General features: G+C 44.1%; 1 protein-coding gene across 10 annotated transcripts in view; it reads left to right on the forward strand.

Moving 5' to 3' along the window:
• csmd3b (CUB and Sushi multiple domains 3b) overlaps positions 1-19,790 on the forward strand; it is a 140,966-nt gene that overhangs the window by 32,152 nt on the left and 89,024 nt on the right. For all 10 annotated transcript variants that reach the window (XM_088365943.1, XM_088365944.1, XM_088365948.1 and 7 more), the window contains exon 3: positions 12,463-12,575. In XM_088365943.1, coding sequence (XP_088222069.1) covers positions 12,463-12,575 — 113 coding nt within the window. The remainder of the gene's footprint in view (positions 1-12,462; positions 12,576-19,790) is intronic.

The raw sequence follows: 19,790 nt of genomic DNA on the forward strand, positions 1-19,790 counted from the left end.
TGACATTTTGTGCATGTACGTGTCTTTGGGTGTTGTCGTCAACAAATAGCTCAAAACTCTGCAAAATGAATTCAAAAGCAAAAGCTGACACACAACGAACGCAAGTGGAGCGGCTCCGCCTCACAAAAGAACGCAGATGCTAGCATTGCATCTGTTATGTTCCACAAAGTTCATTGGTAGGTTACGCCAACATTAAAAACCACAAATTTATATCACATCTGAATCCGGGAAAAAAAAATCTGCCAAGTTATGCCAACACCTGTGTCACCTCCCCCAGGCAATAAGGTCCACAGTCAACATGAGTCAGCAGAATCCAAAAAGTCTCCATGGTTCACGCAAAGGTCTGACTAGGAAAGATGAGGGGGAAGCGATTTTAGGTCATCAAAAGATGCAAATGAGTCCTCCTGATAGTTGCTGGAAAGCAGTCCTCTTACCATGGGACGCTTTGGCTGGCATCCCTTACAAGCCTGACGCAATCAGCATTCTCAAACAAAAACGCCTTTATTGTTCAAATGCCGTGTGAAGACGCCAAAAAAAGCAACGGTGAACGTGGGATTCGGGTTTGGGATGCCCAGGGAGGAGATAATGCGGGAAAGCTCAAGCAAAAAGACGTCCTGGGTTGACTCGTGACTGCCTCGACAGCTTGCAATTGCGACGGCAAGTCAGTCAGCTCGGAGAGGTTCATGTGTTCGATGTAGCCGCTGTAATCCGTAAACAAACGCAGTGCGGCTCTGCCTCTGACTCACAGACGTCATGGCTTGTAATAAGCCCTTGGCAGTACATCGAGCTGGCGTCCAAATGCCATCTGTGTCATTATTGCGCAATAATTGGGACTGTTGGAAAGAAGTTGTTAGTTTCACTTGTCGGTTCCAAAATATAAGCAGTTTGAATTTTGTCCTTGAATGAATGGAATTTTAAATATCAGGTGTCTCTGAATATTCAAAGAGTGAATATTCTGGAAAAAAAAATGGTATCGATGATGTCTCGGTGGATATATTTAGGAAACAAACCAAACTGAAGTTTATTCCTATTTCAAAGACACGCTCAAGCTAATCAGCACTGCATCTATTTATGAGTTAACGACTTCAATGGCAACAATTTGTTCTAATTACAAGTTTTCATAATTAATTAAAGGGCACCTCGCTTGTGCCGCATGTTCCGTAGAGCAGTTCCAAGTTGGCCCGCTGACAGCCGCTGGTGTTGTGCACAAAAAAATAAAAAATAAAAGTCTGTTTGGCCCGCAGCATGGCAACATTTAGCCACTTTGGATGAGAAACGCTGATTGAAGGACGAGGCGACTCAGCCTTGTTATGTTTATGTGCTCGTTTTTATTTTGAGTGCGTGTGCGCAAGTTGGCAAAGTTACAGCGCGTTAGCGATGCAACTCCGGGAAAAGTTGCTCATCGTATACCGAGCCTCTCGTGGGATTGACAGACGGGCCGACGCTTCCTCTCAAGTTTCATGCTAATTCAACCTGACACGTTTGCATCAAGTTCCCGCTTTTTTTTTTTCTTCTTGTGCCCCCTTTCGTCATTCCCTCAATTCAGTTCCGCATCTGTTGTCTTCCCGGTTATTATTCGATGTGACTGGTTACGTTTATGCGCGTATGCGTGCTTTAAAGGCTGGCCGTATTTATTTTTGCACGAGAACAAACTCAATACGTTCAAGGCTCCTCTCGGGGCCCTCGATGCAAAGTAGGTTGGGGGGGGGGGCTGTGTCGGGGTGTCTGATTGGCTTCGATCCGCCGCATCTCAGGCTGGAATGTGTTTACAGCGTCTGGTATACGAATGTCGTGCACATGCAGCGAGCGTATTGCAAAGTCAATAAAGCGGGCTTTTCAGCGGCTGCTGAAATGAAGGAGGCAAACAATATTAGGAAATGTAATCTCCAAATAGAAAGAGGAGGAAAGAAAAATCACTCAAACAGTGAATGACGTATCTTACAAAGAAAGCATATTTATTTGTTTCGTTAGTGAAGTTGGTTGCTGATAACGTGTGGAAAGTCAACTTCTTTGCAAAATAGTTCATTATTTACTGTCGTCAGCACCCGCCTGGTATTTAAATAATTCACCCCGAGATTTTACTGCGAGAAGCATTTTGTGTGTGGGTTTTGGAAAGCGCACTTCTGTTTGTCGTCAGTTCATTATTGCCGCCGTTAGATGTTCTGCGAATGCAATATGATGCTATGCTAGCAATGAGGAGTACAATTGAGGTCAGATGAGGTGGGGAAAAAAACAATCGCAAGAAGTTAGAAGCCCTTAGAAAAGCAATCAATGCGAGGGTATGTATGTGCCGGAGTGTCGGGCATCCGTCTTTAGGCGGGTCAGCCGGGTGAACGACAAGGTTACTTGGGGCTAAAGATGACCTTGTTGAAGAGGGCCAAAAGGTTGCTGCACTCGCTCGCTAAGTTAAGATGTCGTGACGCGTGTCTCCAATTGCAATGCGCTGGTTGTGACTCCGTATAGGGGATTTAAAAAAAAAAAAAAGATGCGATAGAAAGTTATTGTGTTTGAGGTGAAGAAGGTGAGCAGAGTTTAGGCTGCTTGTCTCGTGTGATTTATTCAGGGTATTTTCACTCAATGGCCTCTTAATGGGAATATAATGTTTGCTGTTTATTTTGATTTCAAGCGTCCGCAGTCTAAGGAGATTCAGTACGAGTGCAGAGAATTTCACCTTTACTAACGTCATCAGGCTCACTTTGTCTTTAAACACGGAGGCTCTTGTCATATTTTGCACACTTTTACTTCAGCACCATTTGTATGATGTGTCACCATCCAAAGCGGTCTTTGACCGTTCCACTTCTGACCTGCTTTGTTGTGTGTAATCTTCTGCAATGCCCCCTTTTACACTCAATAAGTCACTCTTATATTTTCTCCTGAGGGGGACACGTGAGGGTCACACAACACACAACACACGACAATGTAGCAAAAAAAAACACATTCAAAGGGATAAACACAGGAAACACTAGAATATAAATACAAAGGTCATGAAAACACTTTTGATGCTGGCGCAATATATTTTAGCGGGGATGCCATTGGGTGGGCATGTAGCTGTACACTAAATGTGTGTGTGTGTGTGGAGTTCCAATGGAGGTGTGTTTACCCCTGAGGTTGTCGTATTTCATCTCCTGCCGCATCAGTTCTGCCCTGTAGGAGGGTAAGAGGTGTGTGCATGTGTGTGTGTTTGTTTTGTTGTGCAGCTCTTTTGTGTTTGTGAATAACATTGCCTATAGGGTACAAAGATGGAAGCGATAAGAGGCTGCCTTATTTTCTTAATGTTTAATATTTTTTTTTATGTATGGGTAATTTAACTCGACCCCTTGTTGCCTCTACTTTGACGATTATGTGCTTAAATATACCAATAGAAGTTGCACTGGCGGAGCTAGGATCTTTTTTTCTTAGGGGCATCTCAAATTTCCCTAAGATTAATTGGATGCTTCTTGAAAAAGTCTGGGGAAAATTGGAAAATCATCTGGCATATTTCAGGGGGTCCTGTCCCCACTGCGGCCCCCCTTTAGCTCAAGCCTGAGCAAGTTATCCTTGTACAATGTAATTCCCTGTAAAAAGAGAATAATGCTGGAGTCACCATCATACATTTAATACCAGTAAGTGGATTTTGAGACTATTACAAGGTGAACTAAGGACATTTGGCTTCTCTATCAGCATTTCAGTTGATGTGTTGTAATTGATGTGTAGGAAGATGCACCTGACTATTTTTAAGGGGGAGCGGCAGGCTTTCACGGGAAGTTTGGAAGCTTCTAACAGCCATTTAGGAAATGACTTTTTACATTTTCTTTGAGCGGGCAGCTTCTTGTCACTGGATTTGCTGTAAAAATGAGTAATAGTATTAGTGCATGTGGGGCTTTTGGTTTGGTGTCCGTTATCTAGCATCATCCAGTCTGTCTCTGTCTGTACCTGTAATGGACTCCTTCATCTCTCTTCTCAAATATTACTTCAGTAACCGCGTCTGCGTCGACTCATTTTGTCAACGTCATTTACTCGCCGCCGATAACCGGGCTCTGGTTCCGTTCAGCCGTAGATTACAATTGTAATCTCCAAAGAACACTGCGCCATTCGCTCAAAGAGTGAAAAATACAGCCAGCGTTGTGTCATTGTCCTTCTTTTTGACGTTTATTAAAAATGGACTCCCGGCTGGTTCTCGCACTTTGCCCGAATCAATCTTGACTTTTACAACGGGAAGAATGATACGAGTAGCCCAAATGAGTTTCGATAGATTTTATGAGCAAAAAGGCTGACTTTGATGGCATGTTGAAAAAGACAAAATGTAAATCTAGTTAAGTTTTAAGATATTCACGTCTGTCAAACGTCAAGTTTTTGTGCGACTCTTTTTCCTGACAAGTGTGAAGTGTTTTGATTGTTCAAACATAAAATCCAACAAAAAAGGCTAAAATTAGGAATTATGTATCTCTAATAAAAGCGCATAATGTTCCTGGGTGGTGAATCATGAATGGCAGATCTTAAGAGTTTTTGGCAGAGCTCACGGAAAGACAAAGATAAGTACCCGCTGCTCCACTTTTCATAAATATGGATCGGCGCCTTTACATAATGGAGCAGGGACCGAGCAAACACTTGTTGGGCGACTCGTCGTACGACTTCTACGTCTCTGTCGTAATGACGTGGGACTATCTTTGCGACAAGATCCCGGCGGGTTTGTCGACTTAAGCGGGGATTGTTTTGAACGGAGGGCCACCGAGAGCCAGCCAGCCAGCCAGCCAATATGTCTTGGATGACTTTCCCCCGTCTGGTAAATACACTCAGCAGTGTGTCTTTTCGTGCGGTGCATTTTTGGTGTGTGCCGAGCGTTCCAGTAATCTCAGCGGCTAAACTGGTAATCCCCTCAAGCTTCCCATTAGCCTCTTGACGCTCACAACCTCCTTGCGGGTGGTCACCCAGGTGTCAGGCGTGCTCTTTCCCTTGGGAGGGATCACTTTGATGAGCCGCAGAGCTGGCCTCTACCCACCCACCGACCCCCCTCTTTACCGGGGGGATGAGAGCGGATGTTTGGCAAGCCTTCTGACAATTGCAGCCTGGATTCGGAGCAAGCGACAAGGGCCAAAAGACCAAAAATGAGAAAACCGAGAATGGCGCTCAGTTTAAAGGCCGGAGAAAATGATGCGAGGGAGCGGGTGGGTGGTCCGGGGTTCTCGTATTAGAAAATGGCAGTGTATAGGTCATCATTCAATGTCTTTGCAGTAGTCACTATGTTTTATTTATGAATCGCAGAGTACTCAAAATATGAATCAAAACAAATTGACAGACCGCAAGGCTGTAACGCCATTAGTCATCCTGTTTAAAAATAAAAAAAATTGCAGGCTTTTGGGGTGGAAAAAATCCTCTTTTTTTGTTTTAATTGGGAGAAGGCATTTATTTCCTCTCCATTCAGTGTTTGGTTGTGCAGTCTTTTCTTGAGCCTGACGCCCACCTGACTTCCCACAGGATGTTTAGCGGTGAGCCGCGTAGGCAAGGATCGACGCGCCTGTCTCGTTATTGAAAGACAACAGTGCCGACCGACGCCTGAGGTTCTCCTGCATTGATGCCGATGTGGAATTCTTTCCTCGGAGCGTGACTCACAAAAACGGGGTGACTCAATCGTACAGAAGGCTTGCGGGATCCTCTACTGTCCACCATCTGGACTCTTCCATGGTTTTGTTCTTTTCTTTTTGGCTTTGGAGTTTTGGGTAAGCTGGAGGACACGTACTGCCTTGTAGTTTTGCAGCACCTCCACCTCGACATTCTGTTTGATATTCCTGCCCGCTTTCTCTTGTTGTTATTGATTTTTTTTTAATCACAACAGATGAGATCATTCAAATGGAACTGAAAATGCAATTATTTAAAAAAGGTGTCCGGCTGTGTCCTGCCTTGAGGTTTATGCCCATTTTATCTCAGTGGCACTTAATTGAGTCCTCTGACTTTCATTCTTGCTTATTTTTGTGACCATTTTGTATATGGGGGTTTCCAACAAGGACAGATTATCACCATCGGAAATTGAAAACAGAAGTGAAGTTGAATCAGTTCAACTATGGATTTTTGCTGTTTGCAAAGATATCGCTTACATTTGGCAACTTCTTCTTTTCTAAGGCTGTGCAACGATGCCACTAAATCCTAGAAAAGCCCAAGCTCCCTAATGCCGCCCTCATTAGCTAGGAGAAGTTTTTAGTAAAGCATTGCTCTTAAAGCATCGTTAATCGCTCAGGTGTGCGCACATATTTACGAGACCGGCAGTGTTTAAAGATTTTGTGTCGGCGGCCTAATGACGTTGAAACGTTGCCACGGCAGGGGCGACCGATGGAGCGGGCGTTCGGTCGGTCGGTCGGTCGGGGGAAAAAAAAAGCAGAACGGGAACAATGCGTGTTACTCTCTGCTCCGGTGCTTCGCTCCATTATCCTCGTAGACACAAATACAAGAATTCAATTAAAAAGAACGTGTAGTGACCTTAACACATGGGCACGGTCCTTTTGTTGACGTATCAATTAATCACCGTCTGTCACTTGACCATTATAGACTGTGTTTCCTCACTGGTCCGTGGCCTAGTTTTGCCGTCGGTGTGTGTGCTTTGTAATGACCATTGTTATCCCCAAACTCTTAAAATGTTAGCGCCACACTAATAAGTCTGTTCAAGTCTATGTGTGTGTGTGTGTGCGTGTCGTACGATTAGTATGCGGCAGCCGTTGCCAGCCTGGTGTTTTTAAACATTAAAATGAAATGACAAAATGTGGCCCGAACGCCTTGGCTAAAACAGAGCACGCTCTGCCTCAATAATACAAAATAAGCCCGTAACAAATAATTTAGCGAGCGCTAAAAATATGCAAATATGGAACAACGAAAAGTCGCGTTAATGTTGTTTTTATGCGTTGATGGGATCAGGCGACCTAATGGCAAATGTACAGACAAATCAGGGCAGAGTTATTATTTATTACTATTGCTATTCAGTTGTGCCAGGAGCGCTCTGGCGGAGCTAGGGTGAGGGCTACAAGGGCACTGCCCCCCTCTCCCCCCCGAATATGCTCCCCACGGCTCGGTACCAGATAATCCCAAAACATGGCAGGTGTGCCTTGGCTTTGACGGGAAAGAGCACTTTTGCCAACAATATGGCCTCATCCTGTGCTGCGATGATAGCGGGATCCATCACATCTGTTCCCAGTCTCCCAGTAGGCATGCGATGGGGGGCAGATATCACGCGAGGGTTGAGACCAAAAGCCATCACTCTCGTAATCATCCCATCATTCAGTGACCCCTGGAGAGCTTTGCGCTTGTGGAACAGGAGCACGGCCATGCGTTTTATTCCTTTTAATTCACCACCTGTATGTTCGAGCACGCTGCGAATGTCACTGGTTTCATTTAACGGTCGTATTAATGGCGTGTTTCACAAACAGCAAGCCCTGGCCAGGGAGCACCTTTGACTGGCAAGACTTTAGTAGAAATACAGAATACTTGTCATCTTTTTTTTTTTTTTAATTGACTTGCAACAAGCATTTTTGTTCCACCAACATTGTTCCCTCTAGTTTGGGTTAAATAAGGCCAATGGGGAATATCTTGCTTGTCCGAATCCGTTGCCATCATCATTAATGTTCCGTGGTTCCCGTCCCTCCATGTCGCTGTTCTTTTCCACCTTATCTGAACTTGACTCTACCTTTTTTGGGACCTTGGTCGAGGCTGGAAAGCACAAAGTAACTGAACTTAATTAGTTACGACCACTGCCAAATCTGTTTTGTGTTGAAAAAGCACAACGGCAAGTGTTCCGTTGTGGCCGTACGTGGCGTGACCATTCATCACGCTGAACGTTGTAAAAGCATCCACTCGGATTTGCTCCACTTTGCGCCACGCCGCCGCCTGAAACCGGACTTGGAAGGACATCCTAAGTAAAAGTGATTCATGATGCCAAGTGGTGGAATATATACGGCCAGCTTCTCGATGAAGCTATCTGCCATTTCCAAGGTCGATGTTTACATTTTCATGCAGTCTTTTAGATTAGAATGCTGTCCGGAACTTAGATTTAGTGTTTGCTTTTAAGACACGCCGCCATCGTCTGACTTGTAACTTTATCCGTATGGATGTGTGTCTGTCATGTTCGGCGATGTGTAAAGGGGCCTTTGAGCGTTCGTACTTGTGTGTTGATGTGTTTTCTGCAGGCAAAACAGCATCACATGATCAACATGCAAAGTCATGTGAGTGCTTGACTTGAATTTTTTTCAGATTTCCTCCCCAATTGTCATGTGGTCAACTTTGTGACTTCCCACGTGTGCTGGGCGCACGTGTTTAATCCCCGGCCGGCCATCATATTTCTTCTTTGGCTGGCTCTCTCTCTCAGCAGCGCATCTAATCTCCGCTTCCCCCCGTTATCGCTCTAACGACTGTACCTTTAAGTCGCTGTCAGGCCTGACACCTTCCCTTTGAATGCCAGTGGAGGCATGCTATCTGTCTCTGCCTATCTGACCAACACAGGTGTGTGTGTGTGTGCGTGCGTGCGTGTGTGCACCCGCATGCATGTCCGTTTGTGTTAATCCCTTTTCCTTATGTGGGTGCGCCTGTGTGTCCCTTTCACCGCGTGTGCCGATGTGTGTACTCTTTCCCCAATGCCCGTCAAGTGTAATAGTAAGTGATGGGATAGCCAGAAGCCTAAACAAGCTTTAGTTTGGGGAGTGCGGTGGGGAGGGGGGATGAGGGGGGTCAGCAGTCACTATCTATCCAACTGTCTAAAAGAGAGAGAGAGAGGAAAAGAGAGGGTGCAGGAAGACAGAGAGGTACACAACATTTATTATTAAAGAGTGCAGGGCTGTTGTTTACGGATGTTGTTGAAAATACCGCCAGGAAAATCAAGTTTGCTCAAGGAGGCATGTCACAACGCTCCCAGAAGAGGGAGGGGAGGGGGTGAGCAAGGCAGGGAGGGGACCTGTTGATATTGAAGCTACGCAGTCATTTTATTTCAGCACGGCATAAGGGCAAATCTATAAAAGTCAGCGGCGGTGTCGTGGGTGCACGGAGAGCGCCATTTTCCATGTGGACTCCATCAAATCCATCCGTGCGCGTTCTTCCCATGCGTGTGTTGCAGCATTTGTAAAGCGTGTCGCAGCAGGTGACATTTTGCAGAAATACTCATTGCAAGGGAGACTAAATGGAAAAAAGGGCTACCCACCTGTCTTGTTTGCTGTTATTTGAAGTGGGAGAACAGTTTTCACAAGATGGCGGCCAAAAGCTTGCCTGATATCATTTTAAGTTGAACAGTTATGCTCCGTCCGTGTAGCTTTTCTTTTTTTTTTAATTGACTATTTATAGAAATGTGTTCTATCAATCCATCATAACGTCCAACCTCAGCATCTAAATGCAAATGTTAAAACGAAGAGGCATTGTTTTTTTGATTCGTGTTTTTCTTTTTTTAAAGCTGCATAGAAAATGCATTTCCTGACAAGAAAAGGCTGCTTCGGTGTTTAGCTTGCATCACGACTTGTCAGTCTGAGTCACAGCGTGTTCCCCTCTGAACCTCTGGGGCTGACAGCGAGGTTAATCTGCTATTCAACCCCCCACGTCAGAGTGCCTCGCTTCCTGGGGTGGGGGGGGGGGAGTCCGCCGAATCCCAAACCTGCGAGGAATTGGCTGTCGGTGCTAAGAGCTGGTGTGACTGCCATTTATGTGGACTGTTGTTGTAGGATGTCCACCATGTTTGCAGCAAGTTAGCCATCGTTGGACAGTGTGTTTCAGCTGAACACAAACGGTGCAGCAACACAGGTAGACAGACAAATTTAATGAATGGCCCACCATCATAGCCAAGAACCTTGATGGACCTTGGCCAGTGACTAATTGACTTGACACAGAGGACTCGCTGTCAATCGTAAACACGTATTGAAAAATGGGTGTGCATTTGTGCGTGACTGTATGTGTGAGTATACATGTGTATTTGTGTGTGCGTATACATGTCACAGAGACCAGTGCTGTTAATCAATCACATGACTCCAGACCCTGAACTTTGCACGTGACTGGGAAAATGAATCAAGCTGCAGACAGGAGAAAAAGTATTGATGGAATGGAAAAAAATGTTCTCAACTGATAATTAAGAGAGATTTATCGCTTTTCAACCTCCTTGCACATCATGTAAAAGTTAAAAAGTGTGAATGTCCGCAGTGAAGAACATGATAGAAAAATGAATGTGCATGCCCTTGACTCAGCAGCCAACCTGAACAATTCTAACCCCTGGACCTCATCTCCTCCTCAGTGTGTGCGTGCTCTCGTGTCAACCAGAGTTTATCTGATGATTATATGAATGCTAACGAGATGCCGCATGATGAAACGCGGCGAAATAACAGAAGCAGACGTTTGTGAACTCAGATAAAAACATCATTAACGGCCTTAACGAGGGAAGCGCGCGTGAACGTGCACGTCTGTGGAGCTGGTGAATTAATGCGAGGTGATGGCAAACGATAAGAAAAGATGTTTGAATAGAAAGGACTTGAGTGATAATAATGTGGATCAAAAAAAATATCAGGGTTTTTTTTCTCCAAAATTGGACTACAGTATCGTAGTAGGCCCAAGCGTTCAAGGCAGTAAAGCAAACACAGATGTTGGGATGAGATGAAAATGATAAGCTGTGGAACTTGATTGCACATTTTGGAAATCTATTAGCGGATAAGAGGATCCTGCATGGCAACTCAGCGTTCCTCCAATTTCTCTTCATTTTGGTATCATGACTGACACAGTGCCCACCTTTGTGTTGTTCACTTAAGGATGCCACTTAGCAGCTCAGTTGTCATGGTTACGATGTGAAAATACTAACAAAACAGCTACAAGTGGGCCGGGCCGGGCCGGGCCGGGTGGGGTGGAGCAACTCAGTTCCACCGAGACTGATTTATGTCCGCCGGCGACCCTGCACGCCTGACTTGCCATAAAGCCTCCTGATTAAACGGCATATTCAGGAGCGTTGGACGACCGGGCTGTGACTTACGTCTCGCTATCGTGCGTATCGATCTCATTTTGATGTACTTTCAAACACAGCCATCTCCGATGAGGACATTATGTTTATTTTTAATCTATTTCAATGTGGAGAAGACGTTACCATAAGTGCAAAAGGCTAGCTTGATGATAATGTGAAATGCACAACTCAGTTGGAGGCTAACTAAGTAAAATAAGTAATTGGGCCTTTTTAACAAACACTGTGGCAGATGTGCTAATGATAGCCACGGGTTGTAAACGAGTTCAAGAGTTTCTGCAGCCAGGTCTCTTTCATATTTATCTTCATATTTGACATTATTAAAAAAATGAAAACAACTTGATATATCTTTGCTAGAAAAGTGTCTTTGCACAAACAGGATGGCAGTTGTTTTCCAGAGAGCAGAAAAGACCGAGGAGACTTTTACTCATGTTTGTCGAAGAAAGAAATAAATGGACGTGCGGTCGAAAAGATGAAAAGGCGTGATTGAAGAGAGTGCTAGGTGCAAAGATAGGTCGGCAACAACAAAGCCAACTGTCAGAAGATGTTGGAAAGCGAATTTTCGAAGACAGCTCTTTGGAACCAAGTGCTTTTTGCAACCGGATCCCTTTTTGGCCTATTTGGCAGCGATAGCGAAAGTTTCTTTGTAGCTCACAGAGGTATTATTTATGATCTATTATTGCCCTGTGCATTTTATGTATCGGCACATTTATATCTAAAACTTGTATAATTTCCTTTTTTACAATGTTTCAGTCAATTAAAACAAAAACTATTACTTCACGACCTAAGCTAACCGCTGTGGAGATCCATATTAATCTAAAAAGAGTGAAGTCTTTTTCCACACTATTTACGCACGTAGTTAAAACATCCGTGTTATCATAGCTCCGAAGACAATATTGAAAAATCAATCAAAGTAATTGGGGAAAAAAGTTCTATAGTTGGCTGCCCCCTTTCAGAAAAACCACCATTGCAGCGTCACCTTTGTGCTTCCTCCTGGATGTTTTCCTGTTTATATATCAAGCAACAGCGTGATGTCACAAGTCTATGAGCTTTAATCTTGTTGCATGATTTATTTAAAAGCCCACTCCACTGAGCTAGCGCACCCCCAGCGCTTGGTCCTTTTTCAAAATATACTTTGAAATAATGGAGACGCGTTGTACCTCAGAGGCTGGGCTGAGGGGAGCAAACACAAATAGCGGTGTAATCAAACCGGCCCAGTATAAATAGGAAGATGATTTCCTGGAAGACAATTTGCGTGTGCGGCTATTGTTGTTCAACACCGTCTATACTCTCGGTGCGGTTACCAATTTTTGACTCGATGATTAAAAACCTCTTAATGAGATGCTAAATGCATTAGTGTGTAATTATGTACTGCTCCATTGGTAGAATTTTACATGAGATCAAATAAAAGCTGATAATTAAATCAAATAAAGGCCAATACATTTCAGGTTGTGTTTTGCTGACTATGAGGCAACTCAGAAACGATGACAGTGTTGTTGATGTCTTTTCTTTCTTTGCCTGTGTAGGTTAACCGGGTTCCAGGTGCCTCCTCCGGTCACTAGCACCGGGAATGTCTTCTCTTTGAGGCTGACGAGCGACTTTGCCGTCTCCGCACACGGCTTCAAGCTCATCTACGAAGGTCAGAACGTGTCACCGTGTGTGTGTGTGTGTGTGTGTGTCTGCGTGTGCTTGCAGCAACAAAAAAAATGAGGCACATCTCGCCTCGATTTGAATGAGCAAAAACCTTCTCGCAGATGTTGTTTTCAGTCGAGTCAAGGTTGTGATGGGCTCTCGTATTTTTTCCGTTGAAAAAAACTGAATCTGAAGGAAAGTGATAAGAGGAGAATTGTATTTTACAAGCTGTAGGGAAAAAACAAGCCTGAACGTGAGACTCGGAGTGAGTTACAAAATGTCCCTGAAGGCACCGCGTTGCTCTTGGACCGTGGCCTCCCTTTCCTCCCCCAAGTCCAGCATCTTTGAAGGACCTCAGAGAAAGTTCTCAAGGAATTTGACATGTTCACTTTTCAGCTTGTCAGTGGTGACACTTTAATTCCTTCTCCACAGCGAGCTGCTGTCAAGCCCGGCCCGCGTTGTGTGAGCGATCGCGTCGGGCGGTAAAAGTGCCACGGTGCGACCCAAAAAGTGGGACATTTTCAAGATGAACCCACTTACCGAAGACTCTTCGTTTCAGATGTATAGGCGAAGGGAAAAAAAGACAAATCGTTTTCTTTGCGGTATCCAAAGTGCCAGGCCTCCATTTTTGTAGTCAGTGAAAATGGACGGTTTCGAAAGTTGAGCACAGAGCGTGCAAATTAAGCCTGTTCCAAGTGCAATTTTAAAACCGGCCAGCCGACTGACAGATGAATCGATTTAAACTCTGGTTGCTCTCCAAAACGACTGATTTCGTGGGACTCCATTTTTTTGTTGGCCTGGAAAGTAATTCAGGTCATGGCCCATTTTTGTTTTCCGTACTGCCGTGTGGCGCTGACTTCGAAGAATGCCACAGATCAATTTTCCCTCTTCCCATATTATCCACATTAACTCTTCCTTTTTTTTTGCGGCAGGTAACCAACTCGACGTGATTCTCTCAGACGAAAGCCCGGATCGAAACAAAATAAATACATAAATAAAAATAGCTGAAGCGGTGGCTAAAATTAGCACTCATTATGCACCGTCGTCACCATGTCGAGATCAAATTTAGATTCAGAAGAACTTTGATGTGGAAGTTAGTGTGAAACGTGTGGGCCCCGCGGGGGCAAGTGTGACGATGCAACTATCGAAACGAGACGTGATCATGCGAACTCCCGGGGAAGGTCCTCGGTCATGTCATCGTGCGGAACATTCCTCGATGTTCTCTTCCAATGCATGGCATTTCATTTTAAGAATGAGATTTTCTTGCTTTGATGTCATTGTGGGATATCTCCACACATGCACTTTTTCCTGTGAAGACCGCCAGACCATCATTAATTCATGCGGCAGCACACATGTATGTATGTGTGTGTGTGTGTGAGGGCGAGAGAAAGGGAGTGATGTATTATTTAGCATCATGTCAGAGGCGGTTTGATATTGTGCTGATGAGAAGGAATCACAGATGATCGCGCGGACACAGACGCACACACACCATGTTGAATAATTATTCTTTTTGTTTCCGCTCTTTTCTTTCACTTTGTTCACTTAAGATCATTTAGAATGGCGATGATCACATACCAGGGCGGCCAGGACGCCTGCTTTGGGTGTTCCGTCTTCGTAGGATCAAAAGTCAGATCATGTGGGAATGTTCTGAATTGCTAATTTTGTTTTGGACTAAATGTGTTCATTATTATGCCCAATAAGCATCCCTAGTTTGGAATGATTGAAAGTTATAATGAGCACTAGCCTTCTGTTTTCGTGACGGGATATTTTCAGCTCTTTGCAAATCACAATTAAATTGACTTGAGAGTTTTATAAGTTGAAACTTTGAGAACTCAATAGAATAGTTAGAAACTGAAAAACAGAAATCCAACCCATCTGTTAGGTTTGTTTAAATAGTCAATCGGACCGGCTGCGTGCTTGCCAATTAAATAAATAATGCCAAATGAGCGGAATACATTTTGAATGAAAAATCAAAGTTTAATAAATGACATCATAAACTTCCTAGATGTTGAATACTCAAATTAAAACAATTGTGAGCGGCTACCCGGAACTCCAAATATCACCAAGATTTAAAAGCATACTCGGTGTGTATTTTTAAGTGTTGCGTCATGCTCCTCGTGCGAGCGTGATCAAGTCGCGATATCACTTGTAGTGGCACTGCTCAAGTGTGAGCTGACAAAGGCACTCAGTCATGTAATGGATGTGGCCTTTTCACTGACAGGGAGCCAGCTTGTTTTTGTTTGCGCACCAAAAAGGAAAAAAGCAAACATGTCTGATGTTGCCATTGTGGACTTTGGACTGTTTCATATTCAGCTCGGGCTTGAGATGCACATCCCATTCAAAGGAGCTTTTCTTTTCTCAAGATGAAACAGAACAGTCAGCCAAAAATTGGGGTAAAAAATGTGGATGCAACCTCGGTTAGAGAAACACCACCGTTGAATATAAAGTAACCTACGACGGCAACCTTTCTGTAATTAAACATGTAGCCCTGCTTTGCCGCCATACTTGACCTTCTGTGGTAATTGTAAAAGTTAATCGACGAGTAAATGTGATCCTATGCGGCCGATGAACAAAGGTGAGGCATACGCTAGCATGTGGACCTTTCCATTGATTTGGCCTGGAAAGGTGACCTGTGACCTTTCAAGTGTGCTTAGTGTTACTGTGTCCCATCATAAAACCTTAATTAACTCTAGAGACAGTCTCAATTGGACTTTCAACATTATTAACTGTCATGCGAGTACAGTGCCCCTCTCGTAATATGATAAATGCCTACAAGGCACTGCGCTACTGGCGGTGCCAAAGCACTGCTTTTGTCTAAATGATGTTTGCTCTCATTGGGAATGGGGGTTTTACTGACGTAAATACCTGAACAAGAGTTTTTGTCTGTGTGTGGCAATTTTAGACTTAACATGTTGATGTTCTGCCACCACAGGAGACACGTCTTGTTTTATCCCCCCCGCCCTCCTACTTGTTTCACATCTATTTCTTTTATCCCTTATATCCCCGCCCTCCACACTGTTACATGCGGCACACCAGCAAATACGCATAAGGGCTGTGCACATGTACACCAGTGTGGCTCGGGTCATGCATTTCAAATGAGGGAGAAAATGTCAGCACTATCCCTGGAGACAAAACGGGGGAGGTGTAAAGCCCTGGATATGAATGCGGAGGCGTGTGTCCGTAACGGAAATACGTGTACGCTGCATATATCCCATGTTAATCCTTCCAGGTGAAAAGTACACCTTCCACTTCTGCCAACTGGATTGCTATTGTTTTAAGGATTATTAATTGTCGTACAACTATTAACAGACGTTGCTCAATGGTGTAATATCACATCATAAAAAGTCTCGGCAATGACAGTGTGTCCGTGTGACGAGGTAATAATGTCCTCACAGTAAATGGATCTTGACTTGAGAGGACACTGATGAAGTCTCATATCCAAAACAATGACCAACTTGTAATTTACGTGAGCCTGACAAAAAAAGTCCCAAAACGCGGTTATCGGTCTAATACCTTGGTATTTTAATTAAAGTGTAGCGAGCAACATAAAAGAAGTTTGATGTGCGCCAGATGATATATTGACCTCATTTGAATGATTTTCACTATTGTTTGTCTGGGAATCATAGTCAACTTGAAATTGATTCATTGATGCCCAATTAAGCCTGACATCTAAGCTTTTAATTTCGATCTCTGAATGTAATGTTTGAAGTTTTGACGAGCGTGTGTTTGCATGTAATGCTTGTATTTGCCACTCAGCTCTCCGGGGAGGTTGCCGTGACGTTGGATTTAATAAGTCACACTGCAGTAAGCGCGCCTATTAGATACCCGCACAGATTGACACGCGCATACTAAAGCTAGCCAAGCAACGCATGCACTGATGGTGTTAGCGCAAATAAACATATAACATGTTTCCTCCAATTGCCGCCCTACTTTAATAGACAGTGCCAGGGTAAGTTGTATAATGGTGTGTTAACCACAGGAAAACAATAGTTGCAAGAAGCAGATGCATGGTCTTCGAACGAACACAATCGTCCTCGTAACTGCTGATACGCAATGGTTACGTGCTGCAGTCATATGAAAAAAAAATTGAGCTAATGAGGCACCAAGACATTATCTGATCACAGTTTGAAGGCTGATCTGCTAAAATTCCATTGCAGCTCCTCATATAAATGACATAAATGGTAATATACTTTCTTTCATAAATTTGCAGCCATTTGCTTAAAACCATTACTAGAACTTTCGAGAACGTCTTCACCAGTGGAAGAGAGTTTTGCCAAGACAGCACACATGCTGGGCGTGTCCCCACTGGCACTAATGTGTACACAGCGTACTGCTGAAAATTTCATCCATCACTTAGCAGCATTAACCTTGCACAGGCTTCCACCCCTACGTCAACACACTTGCTGTCTGTCACTTTCTTTGAGGACAAGTCAAAGATCCGTCTGAAGTGGCTGCTGAAAGGGAGCCTTTAAAAAGGAAAAAAAGAAAAACCCCTCTGGCGACCCCTAGGGGCGTCAATGTTCATTACCGCAGTCACATCGAGCAGAGAGACACTTTGAGAGTTGGCAGTTCTCGGCATGAGAATTACAGGAAAGGTTATAAAGTTGAAGGTGTCTCTTCTAAATTAGTAAATGGTAGCTGAAATTTTAACTGGGAGACAGGTGAAGCTCATCTTATGAGATCTCAAGACCTACAATGAAATCATGGTCTGGACAATGTGAAGAATTACATTGGAGAAGATGGAAGAAAATGACTTGGACTATATAGAGACATCATCTAGTTCAACCAATTGGAGTGCAGAGTTGTTTAGGTCAAACAGTCGGCCCAGGTTGTTCGCGGTCACCATTCTGCTTCCTCCTGGAACATGAAGACCACCACAGCAGGGATGAACAGGAATGGAACACAACTGGATGACCTTCACTTTGCACTCAGATAGCCTCTACCATATGCGAGATAAGAACATCAGTAGAGACAGGGCTGTGGATCAATACAAAGAAGATCATGAAGATCAACGCCAGTGCCAGAATACCAGTTACGGTCAGTGGAGGCGGACTCATTTGGTCTACCTTGGAAGATAAGACAGAGACATCAGAGTCACAATTGGCAAGGCAACTGTTGTCATGCGGAACATCTACTGTGACTGGGTGGATCGGTTCTTCAACAGACCTTTTGGATTGGACAAGGTATTGTTAGTCTGCAGAGTTAATCTAGCCGTGCCTTCGCTGACATCACGGTTTAGACAAACGTTCCACGCAAACAAACATCTTCTTATTGTCCCAAGGCAAAGATACGATGACCTGCTCAAGGTGAAGCTACAGAGCATCTTCTCCACGGGACTGAACATCATAGTGACGATCGCAGATGGAGCCTTGACCCTAAAAGCCAAGAAGACAGTGAAAGGCACAAGAAGAGAGCGCATATGCGTGTGCATGTGTGTTCAGCCAGCGAAGAAGTGTGGCGCCATATTGATCAGCTCTGGAGGGCCGCATTCATTTACTCAGCTCTGTTCAATGTCACATATGGCATCTGATCTTTTTTTGGAAATCCCTTTCTCTCAGCCTCTCCGCTTCACTGTGCTGTCGAGTCTCTTAATGGATATCGATTCAATTTTCGGGACATACTGTAGCTTTCGATCTGCCTTGGCTAACCCCGTCCGCCTCTGCTTTCGCTATGCGAGGTGACGCCGTCTTTCCAGATGGCACCAATTTCAAAGTGCGTGCGTGCGTGCGTGCGTGCGCATGTGTTGCACAAAACGATTTCCTATTGGACGCCGGCTCCGTCCCTCTGGGCCTGACGAGCCGTTATTGATCGAGCCAATTAGCATTGTCGCCTTTTAATTAATACCGGTGCCTGATATTCACGGGTGCACACGGCGAGTTTTAATTCACGCCAAGGTGAAGAATGCTCTTTTATTGTCACTGCCCTTCGAGCAGTGATTCAATATTGATATCTCGTCCTCACTAGTAAAACAATTCAGTGCATTAGTGGAAGGATTGTTTCGGTAATATGACTGCCTTCCACTGCGGGACGAACTATTATAACTATATCTGGCATATTTGGAATTGGTTGCTTAGCAGCCAACCGTGAATTATCATGTATTTGGCGCTGGTTAGCCTTTTGTTGTTCCAAAGTCGCTAGCTATTAGGTGCACCTTCTGACATCACAGTTTGAGGTGTGTATTTTTTTAATTAGCTATGTTGCAGCGCAGTACATTCCATAAATCTGAATCATGTTTTTAGACTAGTGGGAGTGATATGATTGTAAAGAAGATTCTTTGACTTTCCCTTTAATAATGAATGAATGAGTTACAATGGAGAAAATGAATCATGGCATAGCAAGGTCTTCAAAAGACCACAATGCCCTTAACTTGTGTCGACCTGACTGAAAACAGCAACCTGCTCCTTTTTTAAAATTCCTTTTCGCCTTTTATGTAGCAAGGCTTTTTGCAGTAGGCTCAGCACTAACCTGCTCTTTATCTGGTTGTCCAGAATAGGAGCTAAAATGGCCTGGAGTTGCTTACCAACTTCTCAGCTAACCCCGTGTCTAATTGTTCACACGGCACCCGAATAACATGAAGGCATGGACGCTCTAAAGCCAGACTTCCGCTGGCTGCAGGGATGAAGGTGCATTTGCTGCGTAATAAAGATCCAGCGAGACGTTGCCTCCCAGTCCTGCAGCGTTTGATCTCCACGAGCATAAGCAACACGCTAGCGCGGAAAAAAATGCATCTTCACGGCTGCCAGATGTCGTCGGATGCAATCTCTTTCCCCTCCCCCTTCTGTTGATGCCTCTATAAATAATGATAATTGCTTTTAATCACACCGGCGCTGAAGTGGCTGCGACCGTTGCTTTATTAGAGATGTTCATCACTGTCCTTGTAAGGTTGCGCTGGGATGTTGTGTGAAAGTAAGTTGCTGACATTGCAGCTTTTCAAAAACTTGAGCAGAACTGTAACGCCATAGATGAAAATATGTAATGTGGATCTGTGGACTTGTCACACTTTTGTTTGACATTTCTCCAGCTTGATCATCTTTAAACTGCTTACTTTGACCATGCTAAGGCTTTTTTTTTTGTGTGGATGTGTTGAATTCCACATTTTTGTTAAACAGCGACTGGCTCATGGCCGCATTTATTATCCAATTTCAAAGCCACACATTCAATAATACCATTATCTCATGGTATGTGTGTATGTATGTGTGTGCACGGCCTTGTATTTGTCTAT

Source organism: Syngnathus floridae, chromosome 21, assembly GCF_059516105.1.
Source record: "Syngnathus floridae isolate MCC-2025c chromosome 21, RoL_Sflo_1.0, whole genome shotgun sequence".
NCBI classification, from domain to species: Eukaryota; Metazoa; Chordata; class Actinopteri; order Syngnathiformes; family Syngnathidae; genus Syngnathus; species Syngnathus floridae.